Here is a 22,740-nt window from a genome sequence, read left to right on the forward strand (position 1 = left end):
GAACACTAGCTATATTTTTTTTAGTTTTCAGTATTTCTTGTTGTAGCGGCAACAATAATACAAACTGTCTAATTTTCAGGGTTCTTGAGATGGGTACAGACTGGTGACAGACGGACGCGGACGGATGGAAAGTTTTAGTAATAGGATAATACCGTACTACGTATTGGGTACGTTCTTTATGGAACCCTGAAAAACATGCATTATTACCTTGTAGATTTTATTTATTTATTTATTAGTTCTAATAACCAACTGCCTCTTTTTTTGAAAGATCACTATGCATTTACGATACACATAGGTAACTATCGTTTCATTTTCATCTCGTAAATAGTTAAATAGGGTTTACAATAAATCTAAATACCATGTAGTTTAGAACGACGCGACGTAACCGCAACTGCAACAGACTTTCATATTTCAAATAGGTACTTGATGAGTGTTCATTAAATTTTAACTTCTAAATTAATAACTTTGTTAATGAAATTGAGAAATAAATACACTGAATTATGATTTTATCTATGTTTCCTACTTATAGAAGAAAGAAATAGCTATGTAGTATGTATGTATAATCCTTGCATATTTTGGACCCATTCTTGGCAAATGAATGACCTAGTTTCTCCATGCCAGAAGGGTGGGGTAAAAGTGGGTAGTTTTTTGAAAATGTATTTCGGCAACTTTCTACCGATAGACGTCACAAATCAAACTTTCTAAATAAACGTAAACATGGCGAGTGATCCGGACGATTTTGATAAAAATGTTGAAAATGTAAGTATTTTGAAAAGAAAAACTTTTTAATTTTGTTATGATAACAAATTCATGTTACGTTTCTATGTTCACAGTTGAAAAGCAACGTCAGAGCGTCATTTGCGCGGGTGTATGCAACTTTAAAAGCAAGGGAATTAAAAACTTTACGACAATTAGATGCTATACGTAAACAATGCCAAGATAACAAAGACTTGAAGAGGAATTGTGTTCAAAATATTCATATATGTTTCGAGAAAGAGTCCACGTTGTTAGAAAATGTAAGTAATTTCGGTGTTATTGATTTTGAGAAGCTTAACTTTGATAGTAATACGTTTACACTGGAGGATTACGTTAGCCCCGAAGATGACCACATGTACTCTTATAAAACTATTGAGGAGGTAACTAAGGAGGTTGAAGAAGGAGATAATGACTTAGAGGCTATTGAAGAGGCTGCCCTTAAGCAGATTACAGCTACAGACAACTGTGTATGTTATGTAAATATAAAATCCGAAGAGGTATCCAAAAAGTTTAGAGATTTAGAAATTAGTGCGTCACCGGTTAAAGTATGCGAGAGTAGTCGCAGTAGTTTCGATAACAATGAGGTTGATTGTCCAGAGACTATAACGGAAGACGACAAAAGTGACAGTTCAGATCCTGATGTTAAGAAAATTGATCCGACAGATGATTGGTTGAACTCCATTAAAGGTCAGACTGAAACTGAGCCGTCACAAGTAACTGATGTAATGGAACACAGCACAATAGCTTGTTTATAGCAGAATGTAGCAGTAGTATTGATATGAATTTACATTTTACCAATTAGATAATATTGTAATAAAGTTTTATATTTTGCATAACATTTAGTTTTATTAATTATTAATGTTTGATCTGTATCTATATGTAGTTAGACAGTATCAGGTAACAAACTATTCTATTATTTTCAAAATGATCTCATCTTCTCATTACTTATCAGCTAATAATTTTACCACTTGTCTTACTCATGACTAATTCTTGGCTTATCTATTACAATTATTGCATCAAGTACTCATGAATTTCCAAGAATCAAACCTGTAAGCCCCTAATCTTTTAACTGAGCTAAATTGTACACTGATTTATTCTTGAGTTTGATTGCAGGTGGTAAATAGTACTGCCTAATGTGGATATCAGCATTTTTCTTTAGGAGTTAGTGAAGGATTGTAATTTTAGATTCAGGTAAAGCTTACTACTTGATAGTGGTGGTTCAATAATGTGGGGAGTTGGGTGTTGGGTAGGCAGTTCCAATAGGTAGCATTCAAGGTAAATAAAACGAAATTACTTAAAGCATCATCTTATATTGTTAATAAATTTTTACAAATGGCGTTATTACTGAATTAAACTAATTGCGATATGACTTCAGATTATGTTCCCTAATGAATAAATTCCCATTGCTTTCATACACAAATACAGCAAAATTCTTAGACATGTAATGTTCAATCAAATACCGCTTCCCATTCCATATTTCGCCCGCATTATGTAATACTATGGTTTTTATGGCACTTAATACATGACATACATTTTACAAATCATTCCTATAAATTCCCATTGTTGGATGGAATCTGTTTGGAGTTAGGTATTCTAGTTTGTACTCGACTTTTTCACTGGAAATATTGTGATGGCACGAACAGAAGTGCTGTGGAGAGGGTCAATTTAAATAGTTAGCTAGTAGCGTGAGAGCCGCGTATTTACTAAAGGATAGTGAAACTACTTTATGGCTACAATTGAATTACGATTCTATTAGATCGAATTAGGCACTAAATTTCCATGTAATTAGATATTTTTAGGCCACTTTTTGTTCACACAGGTGTTATTAGGTTCATAGTTTATTGTCTCGATACTTTTAAAGTGAGCTACAAACTAAGAATTTTCCGATTATTCATTAACGATTACATTTATGAATACTGTGTTAAATAATTTCTACATTGATACTTTCGATGATAATAAGTTAGTAAAGACAAACAAAATTTTAATAATAGGGGATACAATGCGTTTAAGAGATAAATTCCGTAAATAGGGAGTACAAAATCTTAAACGAGTAAGTTTTCGAACTTAACGTACGTAGGTATTGCGTATCTAAAGCGTGTTACAATGTAGTTACGAATAAGTTATACTACTACCTTACATCATACAGTGTTATGTCTACTATTGTACATTTTACAACAAAAAATATTATATGTTAATTGCTATACAAGGCCAAAGTCTGTGCACACGGCGGCGACATCGCGGTTGTTCTGCTTCTCCGAGTTGTTGGCGGCCATGTTGAGCTCGACCAGCGTGTCCACGCTGTTGATGCTCACGCCCTTCAGTATCTTCTGCGCCGCTAAACTAGTGAAATTAAAGCTCAAATCGCTTAAACTCGGAAAATTGTAGAAATCCTGGTTCTCCTTCTTGCTCTCCTGACTCAGGCTGTACCTCTTCTGTTTGTTTTCCAAGCAGTTTATTTTCTCAGCCGATGTGTTTATATCTTTTATCTGGTCTTGATTCTTCAGCGCTAAGTTCGGCTCGGACCCCAGCACTGTGGGTTTCTGGTCGATAGCCTTCGTTAACAAATTGGCTATGGAATCCGAGCTCACCCTGTTATTTACATTTGGGAGTCCGTTCAGCATTTGAAGCGCTGCTGCCTTTTTTAGCAAGTCTACACTTTTGAGCTCACTGTTCGAATTAATGTTCGTTTGTATCCCACTGTTGGCCGACGACAAAGAGTTCTTCTGGTACCTCAGACTTCCCAATGATCCTATAATGTTATCGTAACTTTTAGTTGGCGTTGACGGAATACTATTCGCTGTAGTTTCCAAATTGTTTATGTTATTATGGATTGCCGGAGAGGCAGGATTAGATGCAACTTCATTGGTATTGTTTAATTGGTTTTTGTACACAAAACTATTATTATTAGTTGCACCACCTATTTGCAATGAAAGCTTACGATTATTGTTCATACCGGTGTCATTAATTGAGTTCTTATTGAATTTGTTTTCTTGAACTTTAATCGGTTCTTCCTGATACATCTGCTTATTCTTTTCGACACAAACATCGAATGAGGTTTCAGTGGGGTTTTTTGCAGTTTTGTTTTGGACTCCGTTTTGGGATACTGACACAACTTGCCTGTCGTCGTTTATAATGTAAATATTACTCCCGTTTGAAGTCTCGGTGACTTTGCCATTCTCAAAAGTAATGACGGATCTTACTGGCGAATTTTGTACATATACTTTGGTGTTAGTACCACCACCGTTCTGAGAGATAGTATTCGTGGTAACTTTTAGTGTGATGGAGTTGTTAGAATTAGAGCTGGCCAACATCGTCGTCGATGGGTTTTCTACTTTAGCCCCTAAGGTTTTATGCAGCGGGGTTGCGGTTTTTTTGGGTGTGTTTGGACAGTTTTTTGGCGAACTTTTGGGTGACGTGTTACCGTTTTTTACCGTTTCACCACCGACCATTGGTGGTTTCGTTCTGTACTTGTGCAGACTCTTTGGCGAGCTCTGTAAGCTCTGTACTTTGACGAGTGACTGTGCTCTGCTAAGGCCGGGCGCTCCGTGCTGGTTGCTATGACTAGGCGAAGGCTTTAACGTGCGGTCTGATATGTGGGACTCTAAACTTGAATGGCCGCTACTCCCGCTTGTATGGTAGCCCCTTTTCATTGGTGAATTTTGGTCTAACTGACCGTTTTTGGCATCCTTTCTTGGAGTGCGAAGTGGGGTCGTACTTTCTAAACTGGAGGGGCCACTGGTGGACATGATGTGGTCTGAATTGGAGTAGTCGACCCTCCTGAGGCTTCCGCTGGGGCTGTCCCGTAGTTTAGGGTCGCTGTGTCTTTGTGGCGATCCGAAGTGGTCGAGGATGGTTTTGTTGGTGGAACTCCTGCTGAGAGTGGATCGAGGCAGGCTGCCGGAGCTGGGGCTGGAGTGCCTGACAGGCGAGTGGTCGTAGTGGCCGGTCACGGAGCCCGCCAGCCCCGACTCCGTAGAGAGATGCCGCTTGTGCCGCCGCGGCAGCGTCGACGACCGATTACTGATCTCCGAACCGTCGTAGTACGATGAGACGAAAGATGTTTGACTCTGCAATGACTCCTGAAAGCAAAATATCAAGTGCGTTTATATATATTTTCTTGGTCACACATTGCTCATAAGAATACTTTCTGTGGCTAGGTACTTGGTCTACTGACGAGGATGTGAACATGACTGAACGAAGGTACATAAAATTTGCATTTACCTTTGAGTTGGTCTGCGTAGCGACGCAGTGCAAATGCACCGCTTTGGAGTTGAACCACTCGGTGGGCGGGAACTGCGCAGAGAAGGTGCTCATCGCGCGCGTCTGCTTGCTGCGGCCGCTTCGTCTGAATAAGCGGGACAACAGGGACACTTTCTCTGAAAGTAGTGGAAGAATATCATTAATAATTAGCTTGATACAGGTTTTTTGTCAAACCCCTAAAAAGGAAACAAAAGAAGAACAGACTTATGTGTCTAAAAACGGTTTTAAAATAATGTAGGGTCGACTGGTCTAGCAGTATAGGTAAATTGTATGCAGAATACATAGTTTTGCAAGGTGCTCCCAGAAAAAGAGAAAGGGATTCGTATAAAGAATTGAGTATTGCAAATGACTTAAGAATCTCACTTAGTAAGCAGTGGCGTTCTAAGTCAATACTAAGAAGGTACATACCCAATATACAGGGAAAGGCAGAATGATACTTGCCGGATTTGGTACCTCTAATGTCTTCTATACTACTAGGCAGGTCCATAACCCAAAGTCAGGACGACATACTGCATTTAATGCTGCTATATCTGCTGAAAGTCTAATCTCAATCGTTAAATTGTGGTTTAATTTTGATAGAGATTTAAGGAATTATGGTGATTAAATAGGTCTTAGTTTCTATTGATACGCTAAGAAATATATTCTGCTACTTTTGGCATTATTCTAGAACCACACTGACTAGTCCTTTGTATCTTAAGTAAAAAAGGAATTGCTATTTTGATTTTATTAAAAAACGTTACTAATCTTTCCGCGTTCCGTAAAAGATTATTTTTGCCATAGACCCGCTAAGAAGGAGAGGGAGTTTACAATACTTAGGTGGCAAAGTTGGTGAACTTGGGCATTAGTCCAAAAAGTACTTACTAGGCGACGCAGATTCGACGCTCGGCGGGTAATCGGTGGAAGACGAGCTGTCAGTGGTGTTAGCGTTCTTGTGATGCAAGCTCCGCGTGGAAGCGCACCTCTGCAGGTACTTGCTGGAAGAGCCGAAGATCCGCAGCGAGTTCCTCCGGTCCAGGGACCGCGGCGCTGGGAAGGAAGCACTCCGTCTCTTGTTCGGACGACCGTACAGGATTTTGTCGTTGGGATTGCCTGGAATTGAGAATAGAAGAACATTAGGAACATTGTACGGGAGTAAGAGAATCTTATGCTAGTAGGGAACATTAATATTGATTCCATTTATAATCGGGAAGACATTAACTGATTGTGTTGTTGAGTGTGTGAAAGAATCTCAAATAAATAAACCTAACTGCAAGATAGACGGAACACGTCCATCTTGCAGTTAGGTTTATTATTTGAGATTCTTTTTAAAAATACGAGTGTGTGTGTGGCATTCCTCTAAGTTCTCTTTATTAGTCCTATTTTTATACAAAAGCCATTTTTTACACATTAAACGCTTATTTCAGCGTTTAATGTGAAAACATTCTCACTCATATCCGCTTTTATTAAACCTAGATAAAGCGATTAAAACCGCTTTTAATCCACCTGTTCCATTATTCCCCAAGTAATGCGACAGAACATAGTTAGCTACACTTAATTGAACCCATTGACTACATTGTTTAGTATCGTACTCGTTCAGCGAATGTTTTAATACCACATTTCGCATGGAAATAAATTCCGAGGTATTTGCTTGTTCGTACTCAAATTTAACGGACATTTGCGTTGCATGTTGATTTGTGAGCGTAACAAACAGTTTCATTTTGCTTTAAAATTTTGCTAATGGGCTGTGACACGGTATGATTTAAATTTTGCATCTATTGACAGTGTTTAGCTTATTTACCACGAGTTTACTGAAATTGTGGATTGTAGGTAATAAAGGGATATTTTTTCGAAAGTCATAGGCAATTAATAACTAAGTAGCTAGAAAACCGCGTAGGTAGATAATGTAGAACCTAAAGGTTATACAGTAGTTAAGAATTCAAGAAGGCATTAAGGAGTGCGATCTTACGCAGAGTGCATTATTCCTTTGTTACAAGAACCTTAAAAGAAAAAAACCTTCAATTCAAAATTGGAACGTTCCAATTTCGAATTTCGCTCCAAATTTTGATTGTAAACCGTCAAACTTTTGACACGACACCGAAATCTCATTAAAAACTGAAAAAGCTCGTAATTCATTGGAACACGCGCTTGCGCATCTGACTCACAAAGAAACACCGAAGCGAACAGTTGCTTTCATAAATCAAGAGTGAACTTGACAGATGCGTGAGTGCGTAATGTAAGCACATACATCTTATAAACACACACATGCAAACACTTACAAAAGTTGCACTAACGTACGCCTTGTTTTGTAGGTAGTTACGTCTGTGTGTGTGACGCTCTCTTTTCCCCTAGATGGTAACTAGGATTCTATGTAGGTGTGAACATGATGGGTTGCCAGCCTATTTACATGCCTAACGCTTCGGTCTGTTTTATTCGCGACAAAATCGTCTGATTTCTAGTTCTTAAGCTGAGATGTAGTGTAGACTCAGCTAAGTCTACGTAAGATGGTAGTTAAGTACCTATATTGCTTAATTAAAATGCTTCTATGTACCTAATTAGACAAGTGACTCGAAGCGACTCGTATTAATTTAGTCAGTAGATACGCCCTTTGGTAGTTCACATTATAACAAGTATGTACCTATTTATAATTTTCAAAAGGATTCCATGAAAGGTACTTATTTACTCAATTACTAATAGGTACATTCATATCTGAAATCTGTTTATCGATTTAGGTACAAACTGTTTTTCTCCTTACATTTCCAACTCAAGATAAATACAGAGACGTATGCAGCTGATTCAGTACTTGACATGATCCTTTTACAAACACCAGCATCGGTAATTAATACCCGCATTTAATTGAGTTTATATTTACCAAATGTTTGTGCAAGGTTGTAATTTTAGCGCTTTATTGAATGCCTGGAGATTCAGTAGTCATTTGCCTGGCTTTTTTGGATTGGTGGATATAAAATTTGGATGTTGAAATCCTTTGTTTCATGTTATTATTTAAATGTTTAATGCAAGGGTGTTAGGTATCTATAGTCAGTTAAGGGAAACCCCTTGTGAAATCTCAAAGTTTTCAGCTGTTGCCACTCCTGTAGAACAAAATATCTAGTCCCTTCTTTTCCGATTCTTATGGACCAATTCTGATGCCCTAAGTACTTAATAGAGGAGGTCACATTCAAAATGATTGATACTTTTTTCATTACACGATCTAAAGTCAATAAAAGAACTACACATAACTTTATTTAACTTTAACACCTGTTTGCATTATCTTCAAATAGATCGCGTAGAAGTTCAATAACACATCAAGTTCACTACCCCTAGATAGAGAATCCTTGCGGCTATTTTCCTTCTTCATCCGAGAGCTAAACAAGTCATCCTAAGTCCTAACGATGAACATAATCGCCAACATCGGCATCCCCGCCCATTAAGATGCCGACTACTTAGAGCACATCACCAACCAGAGACGCCATTGCCGTGCCTTCCCTATACCAAAGACGCAAGAGCCACTTGTATAAACAACACCTCCTGTGCGTCCAAATCCTTTTGTTTGATCATTTTGTCGGGTGGGAAACGATGTGATCTAAAATGTATGGGTAAGCTATATGACTAAATGACTATTTATTGCGTTCCCTCGCCTCTAACACATATAATTGGCATACTATTTATTACCGTATTCAGCTAGCTGCTCATGGCAGTTCAAGTTGGTAAAGTGCTCTAAGAAATGCCGACTACTAAACTCGTACATAACATAAATAGGACGGCATGCGTACGAATAATTTTAGCGCACCTTTATGACTGGATGCTTCTCAGAAACCGTAGTAATGCGATGCTGTTTAGATATATTTAGCTGGAATGCCAAGCGAAAATGTTCTGTGATCTTTGGTGACCTTTTGGACTGTTTCCGCGGTTTTGGAATGCTGGATTTGATGCAATTTGATTATCCTAGATAGGTAAGAGTGTGACTGTTCTAGTGGTAATCCTATTTTGACTCTCAAAAGCGTCTAGCAATGACATTATAGGACCTATATCTATCTACATACATAGCACCTAAAGATATGAAAATTGGTATTGCAAAGGTGGACAGGAATTGTAAATTTTCCTGGTTTTCCATAATCGACCTGCAATTTATAGGTCCCCATAGGTAATTTACGTCGTCAATCTGCAGCAAATAATAAAGTCTAACAATTGTCTTGAGAATTCTTCTTGAGAGTTTGTTATCTATACCTAGTTATATTGTCATGCATCTGTTTAGTACAAAATCGGGAAAAGTTTCTCTACCACTTGAATCCTACATAACATTATAGACACATGGGTACAAACACATAGGTAAATTTTCTCTCCGTACGTTTGTCTGATATGTATTATCTTGATAACTGCCGCTTCACACATAATTCTAAAAAGTAGCGTTGTTCATTTGTTTGTTATAAAAGCAAGCCCAACTTCCGACATTTTATCTGTACGTGTCAACGAACGTGCGTATCTCAAAAACAGCTTTGCGGATGTTTGTATTAATATTCTAAGAAAAAGAACTGTTTGTGTCATTCATTTGTGGAGACAGGTGGGATAGATCTGTGGCGAAATGGGGCTTTAGTGAGGAAGTGGAGGGTGCAACATATAGACGAGTGCAATATTCAATGATGACAATTTAGTAGGTAAATATTTTTGGGATAGCTTGGACAATCTTGTCGTTAGATTGGGAGAAAACAGTTTGATGAATGTCTTATGTTAAGTAGCTAATTGGTGATGTTTGCACGGTAATGTAGTTTTTTTACATAACACAATTTAATTTATCATTGATGGTCTGTAGGTACCTACTCTAGTTTATTTCGAATTATCAAGTAGCATAATGATGTTACCATTTCTGTAACTGACTCAAATGAATTGCTTCCTAGTTTATTCAAGTTCAGAGCAATTTCTATTCCACTGTAGAAGAAGCACCATTACATTGACGATATATTATTAACTACACTTGAAATCGCAATAACTGTAACGTATATAATTTAACTACATCTTTATACGAATTCATAAATTGTGAAAGCAACCCAATAGTTTGACAAATTTTAAGACTAGGAGGAATTGTAGCTAGTGCAATTTATGGTTTGAAATATTTTATGAACATTTGTAATTAACTGAAGCATTTTATAGATGATATAAAACGTGCAGTGAAATATAAGCCCAACAAACTTGCACGCTGCAATGTGATTAAATTAAGGCGGGGGACATACTACAGGCAAGATGAATGAGTTTGCAAAATTAGCTGAATATACGAGTTAGCTTTAGATGTGGCAGGGCTGGTTCCTTATATGTAGCTATTTTAAGTTATATAAAGTCACTTCTTGATAAAGTACAATTGCAAACGAAAAGTAATAAGCAGAACATGGCTTCAGTTAGTTTGCGGGATTTCTCCCATTGCATTTAAACAACCCATCTGACCAACGTATTTCAATAAAATTTTTACAACATAAAAGCAACGCATCAAAATTGCATCGTATTTTGCAAAGTGTACACCAAGCTTTATGATATACCCCACGATCCTGCAATCTTCATCTGTATTCCAATAATAACTCTGGACGTCGTATCTGCTAAGTGCATTCTTATCTTTAACTAAAATACACGTCCTGCCAAAGAAAAGCAGTCACGAGCCGACGGCGATGGCCGACTACTATGTTGAGAGGAATGTACACATTTGCATGCCACCAAGTTTACCGACCACGGAGTAAGGAAGGATGAGGCGCCTTCTTCTAGGTCAAATTCGTACGGTGCGCATGACCAAAACGATCAGTTACGGGTGAACCAACAAAAAGGCGTTCGGGTTCTTTGCAACATCAGTCAACGGATTTCGGGAATTACAAAAAATAGTCGGGTCCAAAGTAGGTGTATAAGGGCGTAAAACAGTAACGTTCCTTTTGCCCTGCACGTCCGCATTTTGGCGCACTACTTTCGTGGGCGACTTTCCATTATGACACCTCCGCAAGTTATTTTGTTCTCCATGGTAGCGACTATGTATTCTGGATGTACCCCATCTGCAGTATTATTGTTGCAGCGATTTTATGCTACTGTTATGCAATTATACACCTTATTTTTAGGTTTACAGGGTTGGTTTTACACTGTGTTAGTGTAAAAATATGTGTGGCTAGATTTAATTTAATGATAGGACTATATGTAAGCAAATTCCTTTGGTTATGTTATGTTAGGTTCGCGTTATTATTCTACAGATTACGATACAACTATCTGTATTTTTGTCGCTTATAATCTGTCGGTCTTTCGCTTTCATTTTTGCCGCGGTCATTGTTATTGTTCGTTAACCAAATTAAAAGTGAAAAAGTCTTTTGTTACGTTATTATCTATTACGTTCGTTTTTTGTTTTATTTTTTGGAACTATTGTTGTGTTTATTTTATCTTTCTTACTGTAATTGACATTATTTATCTTGTTTTCGCTAGTTTGTTACATGAACTTCCTGATTTGCGGGTTACAGCCTTACATCAGATGAATATTTTTGATATTGTTTCCTTAATCATTATGTAGCTTTTTCATCCAATTTTTTTTTTTTAATTTCAGGCTGATTCTTATTAAAGGAAAGTAGAAAAACTAGATGTATTAATATAGAGCTGTAAAGAAAATGTTTCGAACACCATATATGATCTTCCACGCTCATTATCTATGCTTAATCGCTTCCTTTCTTAATCTGAGAGAATCCCCGCATACCAGTTACGGCATAAGATTTGATCACAATGTATACTTTCACGACATAGACGAATAGTCAGAGAGCTAAGAACTAAGATTTTTAATTTATTTGTGTAGGTTGTGTGCCTAATTAAAAATGGAGTCTCTTTTCACCTAATTTAAGTCGTCATTTCTTTCACTAACTGAAAATGGGGGTTCTCAATTTGGTCTCTATGTAAAGTATGTGTTTGTGCGCGATTATTTCACTTTCGGTTGAATCGATTTAGATGCGGTTTTCAGCATAGTATTTTTAGTTATTTTAATGTCAATGTCAAAACACACATCAATTCTGTCACTTCAAGACTTCCATTTCGAGTTTAGAATTTTATATGTCACAAAAAAGTTATAAAACAGACTCTCTGAATCCTACCATATTTTCTTCACAGAAGCTATTCATACTTGGTTATGGTCACCCATCTCCCAACCTATAGATACTATTTCAGTCGCATTTGACGGTCTAGTCTTCATAACACGTGCGAGTTGTTAACGGCGTATAATGCAAGCGGTATGCGCGCGCGCACTCACCTCAAGCTTCGGGCTTCGGCTTCTCAAATCTCTGAGAGCTGTTGTTATGAGTTACGGTTTGTTTGCGGAGTTTGTTGGGTTCTGTATGTTTTGTAATGGTTAATTCTTGTGGCCATTTGTGATAAAAAAGACCCATAGTTCCATTCTAACTTAACATTGTCTAGTTTTAGGGAAAGCTTAAAAAAACATAAATTATCTTGGATTATGGTAATAATTTGGCGGAGTTTACAACCCTCTTCCTGGGAGGGCTAGTGCTTGGTGATATGTCACCAATATCACTCCAAAATATATAGGTAAATAGTTGGTGCATATGAGAAAACATAGTTCTACCTAGAGTCAATTACAACCGGAAGAAAAAGCTATCGCAACATATCTTGAAACGAATTACAAAATTACATCTAACCCTCTAATAATTAAGACAACTCAAGAGACGCCTAAATCACCAGATGCATCCAAAGCAATTCTAACGTATATAAAAGTGTGTCTGTCAATAAATCTAAGCGATGCACCGCTGCAGTCTTCTGCATACTCGACCCAAATCACCGGTCGCATCCGTATCATTAAAAATAAACCGGCGTTCATTAGGTGAACATTCATTAATTATGAATGGATTGGCGTCGGCTCGCTTTAAATTAGCATTGGATATTGAACGGCTGCCTAAACTTATATGTATAATAAAGATATTTTTTTTGTTTGTTTGAATTCCAAAGGCACTGAAATTGAACCGATTTGAAAAATTTACAGTTAACATTTTACAGATGGAAAGCTTTAGAGCCCTGCCTCATTAGGACGCCAATGGCGACGTCGCCGGCTACGTATCCAAGCAGTTGTATTGAACTGTATGGAACCTAACTTACTTGGCGACGGTTTGGCAACGTCGCCAAATTGGAAGCGTGGCCACGAGCTACAGTTCCCTACGTGGCTTCTGGCTACTCTGGCAGCTTGGCGACGTTGCCACGGTTGCCACTCAAATGTACACGGTAACGTGCACCTCCCTCACTCAGTCGCCAGTGTGGTCGCCAGTCAGCGTGCGATTTCTTCAGCGACGACGAAAACAATTGACTGCCGAGACGCCATGGCTACTCGAATTGGCGACCTTTGGATGCCAAAAGTAGCCAGGCCTTCACCGCTGGCGACGTCGCCATGGCGTCTTAGTGAGGCAGGGCTCATACTCTTTCCAAGTAACATAACATAGGCTATATTTTATACAGGGACGAGTAGTAGTTACCTTGGGACGCGGGTGAAACCGTACGGAAAACGGCTAGACTAGATTAGTCTAGTCTATACTCAAAATAATAAAGAGGAAACATTTGTTTGTTTCACCCTAAAAGCTCCAAAACTACTGAACTGACTTAAATAATTATTTTACTGTTGGGAAGCTACATTATCCATGCGTAACAGACTATTTTTTTATCTTGGCACGGACTGTAGTTTACACCAGACGCGAGCGAAACCGCGAAATCAGCTACTTAGGTGTACATTAATTTATTACACATGAATGGATTGCTCCCCGTTTCGACTGGATCGCCTAATTTTAGCAATGACTATCGAACGGTTATCCGATACATATATAAATTATTGCAATCCTGTGTTTGGACTTCATTAATGTTGCTTTATTTCGGATCATGTTTCGTTTAATGTGGCTGCTGTTTAATTCGTGTTTTGTGATTTGACTGTGGGTGTAAACGCTAATGTATTGGTTATTGCCTTGGAATCTTGCTGTTCTGTTGTTTGAATTCATGTCTCGTAAAAACAATTTATATAAACTATTGTTTCTTTGACGTTTAAGTAGCTTGACAGTACGTTATCACATATCCCTTTTAGTTCTTCTATACTTAGTGTTATCTTTAACATATTGAAGAGCTTTCTGTACTGGAAAACGTTCATTGAGCGTTTCAGAGCGATTCTACCGGCGTCTATGGACTTCCGTGAAATTGATGAATGAACGTGGAAGTTAATTACGTTGCAGATTCGAGATGGCAGAAAAATTGGGTCAGTAGGAATCTCGCTCATAAACATAGTGTCACTATACCATGCTAAACTGTCACTATACCTGTATAACTCTGTGTCGATGTCTGTGTTAGCGTTGTGTGTGTGTATTGTGTGTGTCTGTGGCTGTGTGTGTAGATTGAAATTATTCATAGGAAATATTTAGTAAATAGTCTTCTTCTTCTTTAGTCGGTCCCTCACTCGTTGAGGATCGTGACCCCATCTCCTACGCCGACTATTAGCTGTCGCCAGCGTTCTCTGTCCTGTGCCAGCCTGTATGCCTCCTGGAATGGTTTCTGCAGGGTCTTACTGAGGAAATCCGTCCATCGGGTTGGTCTGCGGCCCCGTGGTCTCTTCCCCTGTCTTTTGCCTAATAATATTGATTTTTCAATATTGTCAGGGGGTTTCCGCGCTATGTGTCCGAAATAACGCAGGTATCGCTTTAGGACTATCGTAGATAAGCGTTCTTTAACGTGCAGTAGTTTTAGGATGGATTCGTTTGTACGGAAAGCGGTCCAGGGAATTTGAAGCATTCGACGCCAGCACCACATCTCGAATGCGTTTATTCTGTCCATGTCCACAGCTTTAATTGTCCATGTTTCCGACCCATATAAAAAGATTGAAAATATCAAAGTGCGGACCAGAGATACTTTTGTTTGCCGCCGTATGTTGCTGTCTTTCCATATCTTCCTTAGCTGTGTCATAGCGCTCTTCGACATTGCGATTCTTCGTCTGATTTCTTGTTCACTGGAGGCGTTTGATGTTATAACCGAACCCAGATAGTTAAACTCTTGGACTTTTTCAAAGTTGGAAAGCGCGTTAGATAGGTCGAGTTTGCCAAACCTATCTACAACCATAACTTTGGTTTTACTGCGGTTTATTGACAGCCCTAAATCGCTACTAATATTTTCTACCCGTCGCAAAAGTTCCTCCATCTCGCCGGCTGATTCCGCTAGTAAAGTAGTGTCATCTGCATATCTCAGATTTGCTACACGAACACCGCCTATATTAACTCCGCCTTCCCATCCTTCTAAAGCTTTCCTTAGGATATATTCCCCGTATATGTTGAATAGGATAGGCGATAGGATGCAACCTTGTCTCACACCTTTCTGGAAACGAAACTCATCAGACATGCACTCTTCGATGCGCACTGAACCTCTGCTGCCTTCGTATAGTTTCCTGACAAGTGTAGTCAAGTGAAGAGGAAAAAATTAGTAAATAGTAGCAGGTCAGAAATAACATAGTATGAAGATTGAAATATCTGCAAAGATGCCTTAAAAAGATCTGACGGTGTCTATCGCGCTTATCTTAGATAGCTATGTTAATGTTATGAGTAACACTTGAATTCAATTAGTTTAGAATTTCTGCTATTACCCCATTTCATTCTCTATCTACAGCTACCACAGATTAAGTGTTTACACTACAATCTTTTAGTCGGCCGATATTAGTTTGGGCTCATAAATCAGTGTGAAGATGAATGATAGTACGCACATTACAAAGATGAGGTATTTAGCCGGTGTCAGATCTACTGAAAACTTGGATTTTAATCAAGATTTTCTTTCAAAAAACCATCGGGTCAGCTGTCGGCCAACTGTTTATTCTGTAGTGTACCTACTCTTAAGTATAATCTATTTAACAAGAAGTGCTCTATTAAACTTTCATTGCAGATTCAATTGCGCTCATTATGCCTTGTGAAATAGTTTAGCAACCACTTAACGAGTTTCTGAATAGAGCATTTAATTACAAAAAAAACTGTGTTAAGAAATGTTGTTTGGGATTTTCTTCTGAATTTTATCACGAATATTTTTGTAAGTTTACAGTTTATTTGCGATCTGTTGTTTCCTATTTTTTCTGTATTTTTCTGTGAGTATAACGTAAAATTTGTTGACTGATCATTCAAAGTAGGAATGTTAAGAATGGAAGCGACGATTTTTCTACTACTTTATATAGAACAATACAATATAGCTGTCTAATTAATTGAGATACCAAACGAAGATCAAATGATCGCGACTTATTTTTATTGGTTTGACGTGACATATAGTAGAATATCTTAGCATGTAACGGTTTAACAAGGACGTATTTGCATGTTTAAGGCTTCAAATAACCGTTATTCTTAATAACGTGTTTACCGTTGCAGTTTTATTGGAATTCGATGGTTTTGACATAAAATTAGCGGAGCGTGAAGCACTATGGTTCTGTACTTTGTAGGTATGTTGTTGAGTTTCAAGGATACATCTCATTAACACACTTTTTGGTATATTTTATTTACAAGATATTAGTATGTCGTGGTCATAGGATTTTCTGTTTTTTAGGAATTAGGAATACTTTGTGTTAAAACTATACCGTTGAATTCATGAATAGATCCGAAATAATTAATCAATCTTTGCAGTGTGTGTTACTGCTTAGACAATACTACTATTGAAAAAATACTTTTAGCTAGTCGGGACTTAAATTACTATAAGATAACGTTAAACAATATTGGCATATAAAGAAGAGTGCCAATATTTATTACCTGTCGTTTAGATGAGGTAATAAATAACAAAATCCATGCATAATAATATTGCAAAATCAAGCTCCAAAAAATGCCAATAAAACAGTTGAATGAACTGCAAAAAAACTCGCACAAACGTAACATGAGAAAAATGCATTCGAGTTCAGGAACACGCGTCATCGCGAAAGAATTTATTCGAAGTTCGGTGTCGTGCTTACTATATCCTTGGGAGGTCGAAATATGTGAAGTTTTAGAATGCAGCCTGCCTTTTGGGCACGATCCCTGCTGACAGCGATGCGGATGATTTTTTTGATATATAGGTGTATTTTTTTTTATTTATTTGTAAATATTAACTGTTAAGTGTAGGTTGATTACATATGTTATGTAAATTGAGTTTAAGATTTATTTGGCAGTATTTCAACAAGCAGTAAGTAGCAACAAGCAGTTTTATTCGAAAGTTACTGCGAAATTAGATTAATTCAAGTAGGTAGGATTATGTTTACTTTTCGCCTACGATGGTCAGCTTGTAACTTTTTCTTCTAATTTAGTGTTGTGTGGGATGGGTGTTATATTTCATTTTGATTCTTGCAACGGTAGTTTAAATTTTTGGATAGCTTGGCTAATAGATTTGTCGTTTTATTAGAAATGATTCAATAATGGCTTGAGTATTAAAGTTATGATGGAAAAGTAGATATTTAAGTTACCTATATCCTCTAAAATTGTTTGTCATCTATTGAAAATACTTTTTTTGAATGCGTCAATGTTATTTTCCCAAATATATCAATGTTTTTAATTAATTTTGGAATGCATGACAGGATGCGATCGCGGCACATTAGAGGAAGGTGCAATTTATTGCTCACGCGCATTTTTTGCCGCCATATTTCTTTCAGTCGCGCTGTAATTAGTAGCGTTCTAATTTTGAATGTTGAAATGTTTTTTATTGGTAAAGTTGTAATTTTTTGCATTGACAGTGTTTTTTGGTTTTAAGTTATCACATTCAAGATGGACGACAAAAGTACCTAATATTTTTTTACTCATTTCGGGTACCTAAAAATTTAAATTAATAAAACACTTTTTTTTATAACGTTGTCTAGACGGTGTTCCAGATTGTATTCCTATTAGGTATAGTGTTATTATAACCCAATTTCAAAACATCGGATATGCTTTATATTAGATTAACCAAATATATGTTATTAAGGCAGGATATTTCTAACCCGATCAAAAGCAAAGCACGCGTATTTCCTGATTTACGAAACTATTTTATAACAAATGTCGGTATCAATTAGTGTCAGAATAACAAATATTATTTGCTGCCAATAATAGGTTGTGTAAACAAATTTGAACCTTATGGCAAGGTGATAAAAGTCAGGGTTAATTTTGTTGGGTGTTATTAAGTAGTAGAATGTAGATAAATGGGATGTGAACACTATGGCGCAGGAAATCGGATTAGAGTGTTCCTGCGCTTTGATCTTAATATTGTTTCCTAACAATAAGATAAGGTGGGTATTATTAATATGACTATTAGTTTTTAAGATGTTCATAATGATTGAAGTTAACACGTTATGTACGTGCCACAATAATCATGATCTGCCCCAATTGGGCTTCAGGCCTCTTATCAAAAGGTCCACACGGAGGTCCTAATATTCAAATTGGAGCACCAAGTACTCCAAGGAAGCATTATATGTGGGACAGGGTAGATATCTGCTTATGGTAAATATAATGTTTTCGCATTGTAAGAAAAATCATCATCCTTTTAAATATCCATATAAAATCGACTAAGTTCAAAATCTACCTAGATTAAAAGCTGTTTAGTTAAGTTATCAGCAGAATACTTGTGAATATACAACGTTGGTTTTACGTAAATGAAAATTTCTCGGGATACTTACTCCAAACTTGAGTTAGTAGCACAACTTAGTAAGTTAAGTACCTACTTCACTTATGTATTGTACATGTTTCAATTTCAAACGAGGTACTTATATATTATGTAATAAATAAATATGTGAGATATTGAATAACATCCTTCAGAAATTAGAATTACATCAACATAAAGATGACGAGCATATTTTTATTCATATCTTTGCTAAGCACATGCTTAAAAATAAATAAATCAATATTAACTGCCTATATAATAAATTATATTCGTAAACAACATTAAATAAAATGGCAATAGGAATTTAAACAAATGTCTAAATGACCATAGATGGTTAGAAGACAGAAAATTATAAAAATTAAAACCATAAAGGATGATGGGCAATTTTGTATGAACCCTGGCCTGATAACCAATAAAGTTCTAATGAATATTATATTATTATATTATAAGTCGTGGTGGCCTAGTGGGCAAAGAACCAACCTCTCGAGTATGAGGGCGCGGGTTCGATTCCAGGTCAGGCAAGTACCAATGCAACTTTTCTAAGTTTGTATGTACTTTCTAAGTATATCTTAGACACCAATGACTGTGTTTCGGATGGCACGTTAAACTGTAGGTCCCGGCTGTCATTGAACATCCTTGGCAGTCGTTACGGGTAGTCAGAAGCCAGTAAGTCTGACACCAGTCTAACCAAGGGGTATCGGGTTGCCCGGGTAACTGGGTTGAGGAGGTCAGATAGGCAGTCGCTTCTTGTAAAGCACTGGTACTCAGCTGAATCCGGTTAGACTGGAAGCCGACCCCAACATAGTTTGGGAAAAGGCTCGGAGGATGATGATGAATATTATATTATTGCTTATACCCTATAGTTACTGAAATAAAACGGTTCATGTCAAGAATCTACCGGAAATAAGTACAGTCGGGCACAAAAGAGTTATACTTTTTGCACCGATTTTTTTTTGTTTAAAATAAAATCCATACTAGAAAAATTCATTGTATGATGTATTTTCGTCAACTTATCACTTTTTTAAATAAGCCTAGGGTAGACTATCAATAAAAATCGGTCTTAACTACGCTTTTGTTTTAATAGCAAAACAAAACATAAAAACTTTTACTTCTACCACCGTATACTATTTCCATTATTGGAGATAGCATTTCCTCGTTCTGCGGCACCAGGATAGTCGGCCTTGGGTTGTCGAGTTATTAGAAAAGTAGCGACCCACCCCAGCTTCGCACGGGAAAACAGAATTTACTCACTATTTAACGGATGTTATTACACATACAAACCTACCTCTTCAATCACTCTATCTTTGAATATAATAATATATTAAAAAAACCGCACGGGTGGTCAGGTCCGCAAAGATAAATGAGGGTTTTAATCAGTATTCTTAGACTAAAGTTATTTAAGTTGTTTATCAGCTTTCACAGAGTTCTCATCATATGGCACATCAGGCTTGTTAGCCAGGACAGTCGACAGTCATTGATGATGATAGCTTGATGCCAGCACACCTCCAATTCCATAGGATTATATTTCAAAGCAAGATGTATTATCCTGGCCATTAGATGATGTCATGCAAGTACTCACGACAAGTATTTGCATGAAATGGGCTACGGACTTGACTGAACTGATTTGAAAAATCTTTCAGTGGTGGAAAAGCTACGTTATTTATAATAAGAAGATAGGTAGGTTTTCTTTATATACCATACGTGCCAAAGTGGTTTAATTCCATAGGCAGTCGTAGGCTTACAGGACTGATATATTCCTTCCCCAGTGGTTAACAATGTTCCACCCATAACAAAAATTGAAGTTTAGGGTATAAGCTATCATTTGATGTGCAAATGGATATTATTGGTTATGCCGGTTAGACTCACTGAAACGGCGGAATACGTACACCTTATGTTGTGAATGCTGCCTGTATTTTTTTTAATATGGACACATGCACCTTCTGTGATACGTCCTGACTGATATTGGCAATAATAATGGCACTTAAACATCTCTCCCATACAAAATGAAGTGTTTCAAGTCCATACGCTGTGCCACGCTACCAAGTGTCATATCTTCGTTCTCCGGTGGTTCACAATGTTTTGCCCATAATAAAAAATGAAGCTTAGGATATGCTATCATTTAGCTATCATTTGATATAATCTTTTTTTTTTCAATAAACTTGAAAAATATGGGCACAGACACCTTCTGCGACTCGTTCTGACAATTATTGACAATAATATAATGCACTTAAACATCCCTCCCATACAAAATGAAGTGGTTCAAGTCCTTAGGCTGTCCTATGCTATCAAGTGTCATATCTTCGTTCTCCGGTGGTTTACAATGTTTTGCCCATAATAAAAAATAAAACTTAGGGTATCAGCTATCATTTGATATGCGAATTGTTTTTATTGGTTATGCCGGTTAGAGCCACCAGAACGGTGGAGTACGTACACCATACGTTGTAAATAGGTAATACCTGCTAAATAATCTTTTTTATAACCTTGGAAAATATGGGCACAGACACCTTGTGTGATACGCCCTGACTAATATGGACAATAATAATGGCATTTAAACATCTCTCCCATACAAAATGAAGGGTTTCAAGTCCATACGCTGTCCTACGCTACCAAGTGTCATATCATCGTTCTCCGGTGGTTCACAATGTTTTGCCCATAATAAAAAATGAAGCTTAGGATATGAGCTATCATTTGATATGCAAATGGTTTTCATTGGTTATGCCGGTTAGACTCACCAGAACGGCGGAATACGTACACCATACGTTGTAAATACTAAATGCTAAATAATCTTTTTTTTTTCAATAAACTTGGAAAATATGGGCACAGACACCTTCTGCGACTCGTTCTGACAATTATTGACAATAATAATGTACTTAAACATCCCTCCCATACAAAATGAAGTGGTTCAAGTCCTTAAGCTGTCCTATGCTATCAAGTGTCATATCTTCGTTCTCCGGTGGTTTACAATGTTTTGCCCATAATAAAAAATGAAGCTTAGGGTATAAGCTATCATTTGATATGCGAATCGTTTTTATTGGATATACCGGCCAATTTTACCCATCATCCTTTATGCAAAACCTGACATTTTCCGTTTTTGTAGGTGCCTATTTACAAAATTTGGACTGTTTTTGTCTGACCTTTAATTTTATTATTACTTCCTTGATACTGATGGGTACTTGTGGTTTTTAGAAATAAACCTTCATTTGTTTTGACCTTGATTTCGTCACCGTGAAGTGTCAAACTGTCATGGCATTGGTCATCAAACATCATCATCAAAGTTAAATTCATTTTTTCTTCCGGAATTTGTGTTAATTTACGTATTCATGATTACTATCATAGATGATAAGCTCTTAAGTCTATAGTTCTATAGATTTTCTGTTTTTCTTTAGCGTAGGCTCCGAAAATATTGAACAGGTTTTAATACGTACTTAATTCTTTCACTATTTTGAAGCCACACTATTGTCGGGTGAAATACAGGCTCTATTTTATCCGAGAACGTAATTTCCACGGGATACAAATAATGACATAAAGGGATCCATATACCGCTATTGCTTATGCCAATAATAATTATGTACAACAAAACAAAAATGCTATTTAATTAATTAAGATAATAATTGAAAGCCTAGAGTAGTTTCAGCCAAGTAATTGTGCAAAGTCGCCAAATTTTTACCACCACAAAAAAGTATCGTTGCGATCCTAACGTTGACTCATCAAAATGTTTAAAAATAATTGTTTTTCAGCAAAAAATCGTCAATCAACAATGTTACTGAACAATTTGACAGCTAGTATCTTAGAGCGGTGATGTGTGAAATTGCTTACTAGTCCTTGGCTGGGTTGTTATGAAATCTTTGGTTCGTGTCGCCGAAAAATGCGGCAATGAATGCCGGGATGTTTAAATTGTCGTTTAGAGATATGATTTGATATGACTGTAATTTCCGCGGTAAATTTTTTTGTTGAGTTTTTTTTTATTGGGGTGGTTAATTTTAGAGTATTAGAGGTAATTTTTACTAGTAGAAAATTATGGTAATCGTGTAAATAAACGAATCGATTTGTCTCTTTAAGTATGTTTAGTGTTCCGGAACAAAAATAGGTACCTATGTTAGGTAGGTACTTATGTGTATGTATTATATTTTCTGCTTTTATTCAATT

At 37.0% G+C, this 22,740-nt stretch overlaps 2 protein-coding genes across 2 annotated transcripts in view; one reads left to right on the forward strand and one right to left on the reverse strand.

Annotated features, from left to right (window-relative positions):
* Positions 1-309: 309 nt before the first annotated feature.
* On the forward strand, positions 310-1,592 carry LOC124630341. Its single transcript, XM_047164202.1, has 2 exons — positions 310-759; positions 834-1,592. The coding sequence occupies exons 1-2, from the start codon at positions 718-720 to the stop codon at positions 1,509-1,511; spliced, it is 720 nt and encodes a 239-aa protein (XP_047020158.1). The 5' UTR covers positions 310-717; the 3' UTR covers positions 1,512-1,592.
* Positions 1,593-2,050: 458 nt separating this feature from the next.
* The window catches only part of LOC124630319 (probable serine/threonine-protein kinase DDB_G0267686), a 175,684-nt gene continuing 154,994 nt past the window's right edge, over positions 2,051-22,740 (reverse strand). Inside the window, exons 7-9 of the mRNA XM_047164171.1 lie at positions 5,878-6,105; positions 4,978-5,132; positions 2,051-4,835 (exon numbers count right to left, since the gene is read on the reverse strand). Of these exons, the coding sequence (XP_047020127.1) occupies positions 2,955-4,835; positions 4,978-5,132; positions 5,878-6,105 (2,264 nt within the window). The 3' untranslated portion in view covers positions 2,051-2,954. The remainder of the gene's footprint in view (positions 4,836-4,977; positions 5,133-5,877; positions 6,106-22,740) is intronic.

Source organism: Helicoverpa zea, chromosome 5 (assembly GCF_022581195.2).
Source record: "Helicoverpa zea isolate HzStark_Cry1AcR chromosome 5, ilHelZeax1.1, whole genome shotgun sequence".
NCBI lineage: Eukaryota > Metazoa > Arthropoda > Insecta > Lepidoptera > Noctuidae > Helicoverpa > Helicoverpa zea.

Bases quoted from the DNA above. Each gene is read 5' to 3' on its own strand.
- LOC124630341 (XM_047164202.1), top strand. From the start codon at position 718: ATGGCGAGTGATCCGGACGATTTTGATAAAAATGTTGAAAAT. The intron at 760-833 runs GTAAGTATTTTG...CTATGTTCACAG, and splicing joins TTGATAAAAATGTTGAAAAT to TTGAAAAGCAACGTCAGAGC.